We start from the raw sequence: 4,294 nt of genomic DNA, 5'->3' as shown, positions 1-4,294 counted from the left end.
CAAACAGAACAAAACAAAAAGATCTGCTCTTCTACAGGACCAATCTTTTCCTCTCACTTGAAAAAGAACAGTAAAAAGAAAAAAACCAAAACATTAAGTATACTGGTGGGATCAAACACGCTGCTTCTAGGCAGAACACCAGCAACAAACTGCTCCCAGCCAGCACCTTGCACTGAAATCCAAACTCTCCGAAGCTCCTGTGAGTGGTTGCTGAGACATCCGCAGGACTGGCACCATTCTCCAACCCTTCTCCTAACGCATCATTCACATTTTATTCTGAGAAGGGGCATGATCGCACACTCCCCTTACTTTGCTCTCAAGAGATGGTGCTTAGCTTCACTCTTATACAGTGTATTTGGCCACTGGTGAGCGGAGGCTTAAGGTCTGGGTGGAAAGATGGCAGTGTTGCCTCTAGTTTCTGCACATGTGCACGTTTGCTCTTTTCTGCCTCCTGCTCTAACATATATGCCATTCTTGCACTCAGAGGCAGACAGAGGGTCAGGGCCTTTCACAGGCAGCATGCTGCACAACCCCTTGTAACCCTCCTGGAATAAGTGCCCCGGCACATCCCTTTGCCAGCAGTTCAGGACGTGCTGGAGGAGGAGGAGGAGGAGAAGGAAGATGAGCTGAAGTCACACAGCCAGCATGCAGCCTGGTCCTCAGAGGAGGATGTGAATGCAGAGATCCTCACAAAGGGCTCCAGCCTTCTCATGGGCACAAATTCTTAAGATTTAGGCCTCCTGTTCATTGTTGTGTATTGGGATGTGCTAAAGCTAGTCTCAAACTCTGCTATATGACACTTTATCAACCCATACACTTGAGCAACACCCTCACACACATATGTTGGCAGGATACACGTAAAGCTTTGGAACTTTTATCCCTCAGTATTAAGAGCAAAAGCTACTTGACTGGTACCTCACTGTTAACTGCATTTCTTCAGATAACTTCCTTCTGTAAATATCACAGTGACCATAATATATCAGTAAATGTATTTTGCTGAAGTGCGCAGCCAAAAATCCTGGCTATATATATACATATATATATGTATGTATATATATATATATATTTATATAATTTCACTCCCCACCCCTGCCCCAAATCTCTTTAAAGAAAGTCTGTAAAAGCCGGTGTAGCAGTGTGAAAGCTTCCTTGAGCACAGGAGTTTAAACAATGTACCTCACCATAAAAAGGAAAGAGAAACAAATTAAACAGCTGTAGGCGCATAATCCCATACTTCTACAGTGTGGTGTCTAAAATGCTGTGCTGGCTTGAGAAAGAGTCTGTGCACGAGTCAATCTGTCTTAAAATACTGCTGTAAAGATTTTCATTGGTTCCGTTCTACAGTTGTGTTCTCTTCTTCATCTCTTTTTGGTTTCCCCTTCTCCTCCTCCTCTTCCCTGATGGCCTGAATTTGTTCTGAAGATGGGTGCAGTGTGGATTGCTCCGTGCCTTGCTTCTCTGTCCCAGCTAACCTCTCCTCATCCTCGATTACTTTCTTCCACATTTTATGGTTCTGAAGCAGGTGCTGAGTGATCTGACAGTAGATTTTCCTTCTCTTGAACTTCTTCTTTCCTGCAAAATACCATGTGATATTAGTGTACTGTGATTTCTGTGAGGAAAGAAGGAGAATGGACTGAAGGTGCAGGACGTAGACATTGTTTGCACAATGACAAACAGGGACTGCACTGATAGATTTTTAAAAGCATGAACTTAAACAATCCTAAAAACTCAGACAGCCACGTCTTCCCAGAACTAAGAACTCTGACTTCCTGCATTATTTGAACCCCAGCCTTCTCCTGCCATAGTCTGCATACCATCCCTGACACGGGGATTTTCACAGAGACATCTAGTGCCTGAACAAAGGTTTCTGAGCTGTTTTCACCCATTTTCTTGGAATCAAGTGCTTCAAGGCAATGGACAACTTACTCTATACACCCACATTAATCCCTTATCCGCAATTGGATCTCTGCTCACCACTCTGTAAAAATAACCTTGGTTTTGTTTTCTCACATTTTACCTTAGTTCTGAGCAGGAGGAAAACTAATGTGCATTAGTAATCAATGGATGGAACAAGTTCCTGTGTTGCCTTTACAAAGACAGAGATCTACTGCTGCATCACTGCAGTAAAGATTACCTTACAGCTTTTGCGCAACACTGCTCCAGTGGCAGAGTTTGACCACTGATGAAGTTGTCATGCAGCTAAATACTAGTAGGGAGCTTGCTTATCACTGGTTTTGAAGCAGTCTTCTATTAATCTACATAATGTTTTTGCCACTCTTAGTTGTTGAGAATTCGGACACAATTGCATCACAAGTGTTTTGCTGTCTGAAGTGTTTTCATAGACTGTCCAACACAACGTACCTCACCACAAAAACAGAAGTGTCTTTTTTTCCAGCATCTCTATAGCTTGTCCAACATAACACGCCACAAAAAATGAAAGAGAAGATTCTTAGTTTAAACTACAAAGCTTGAAAAGTTTTCCTGATCATTAACATTGGCAACGGTGGTCACAGAACTGAAATAATAACCTCTCCAAAGACAACTGCTGATTTCTGTTTTTAAAGAAGGTGACGTAGAGGAATGTTTTGTACCAAATAAATTTGCGTGGATTAGTATTTGCAGGTTGCCTGAAGTATGTCTGTGTCAGGGTCCAAAACGTTTAGCCCTTGAAGCTTTTGAACTGGAGACAAAGAGCTTTTCACTGAGCACAGACCAAATCCAACTCAATCCTTCATTAGAAAGCCCTTGGTTCCCTGTAGGAAACCTTCAGGTTTAGCACTAATAAGAAGCCCCTGCTCTGCCAGTGCCACAGCAGGACATTCTCTCCTTCGTTTCCCAGGTGACCCTGCATCTTGCTGCTCCCTCAGAGACCAGTGAGCACTTGCTTGTGGTGTTAAAATTTGCCTGAATAACCAAAGAATGAGTCTGGTTAATTTGCATCCTTGCAACAAAAAATTGGGAAAAGTATATGTTCCTGTATAGTGATAAAAGCAAGAACTGATTTTAAGTTACCTTCAGTTTTACTCTAAAAACTCTAAATTTAAACTCTAAATTTAACTCAGCTTCTGCAGGGAATTATCAGGGCCTACATTTTCTGCCAAAACTATATTTCCATCTACCTAAATGGCATCTCCATCAAGAAAAGGATCTCCACCAACATAATGCTTAATATCTACACAAATTACATCTCAACCATTTATTTTGTTCCATAAAAAAAAATTTTATAACACCCTAAACTTTGTTGATCATAGGAAAAAATTTCCAATGACTGTACCCACACAAAAGATCCTGTAGATAAGTAATTAACATTCACACAGAAAATGCAGGGAGTCAGAGGAAAGCAGATTTTAACATGTGTGTATGACTGACATCAGCACCACATTTTCAGTAAGAACGAAGGAGGAAAAATTGTTTGGATATTTCAAATCTTTTGATATATTTATTTTTAGGCTTTTGAAAAAGATACAGAGCCTAAAAGCAACAGCATGAATAATAAATATTATCACAGGGTAGAACATGGAAAAGAAAACAGAAGATGACTAAAAAATGGTCTGTTTTCAAAGTGACAAGTGTTAATGCTCTGTGCTTTTAACTTAAAAGCAGCATTGTTTAACTCGTAGATACAAAAGAGAATACAGCAATGAGGCAAATGGTAACTAAGGATTTAAAAGTAAGGCTAGACCTTAGAATGGATAAGTGTGAGAACTTTCTTAATCTTTTTTTTTAATATGGCAACATTAATTCCAGTGCTCTGGGGTGTCTGTTGGTTTCCAGCCTCATAGCTTTCCCCCAATAAGCAAATAAGCCTGAATCTGCCATAGAAATGTGTAGTTCTGCCTGCTATTACGGAGATTATCCTGAAGATCTGGTAGATCACAAGGTGTTAAAATAAACCAATGTATGCTTATTTAATGCCTATTTTCCTCAACAACATTTTTGGGCATGTTATCCTGCTAAACTTAAAGTGTGTGTGTGTGTGTTAACAACAGCAACATTAAACTAAGTGTTCCTGAATCTTATTAGAGAATAAAGGTCATTTCTGCACATCAGGAGAGACCAATATTTTAGCTCTAGGTTCTAATTACTTATAACCTTTTTTTTTTTTTTCCCCACTTCTCAGCTTTCCCAACAGAAAATGGAGATTAGATTTAGTAGCCCAGGGAAAGGTGTAGGGAAGAAAAGAAAAGGTGAGATTGTTATAGAAAAGGCTGCATATCAGTGTTGCATTAGGGCAACGAAGGGTGATGCTTTTTAGACATGAGATGAGATATAGGGGAGGGAGTGCCAATACAAC

At 40.2% G+C, this 4,294-nt stretch overlaps 1 protein-coding gene across 1 annotated transcript in view; it reads right to left on the bottom strand.

Moving 5' to 3' along the window:
- Positions 1–1,123: 1,123 nt before the first annotated feature.
- The window catches only part of PDE3A (phosphodiesterase 3A), an 83,518-nt gene continuing 80,347 nt past the window's right edge, over positions 1,124–4,294 (bottom strand). The window contains exon 15 of the mRNA XM_015868474.2: positions 1,124–1,572. Coding sequence (XP_015723960.1) covers positions 1,325–1,572 — 248 coding nt within the window. The 3' untranslated portion in view covers positions 1,124–1,324. The remainder of the gene's footprint in view (positions 1,573–4,294) is intronic.

Source organism: Coturnix japonica, chromosome 1 (assembly GCF_001577835.2).
Source record: "Coturnix japonica isolate 7356 chromosome 1, Coturnix japonica 2.1, whole genome shotgun sequence".
NCBI lineage: Eukaryota > Metazoa > Chordata > Aves > Galliformes > Phasianidae > Coturnix > Coturnix japonica.
Note: the sequence above shows the minus strand (reverse complement) of the source record. Positions and strands in the feature narration are given on the sequence as shown.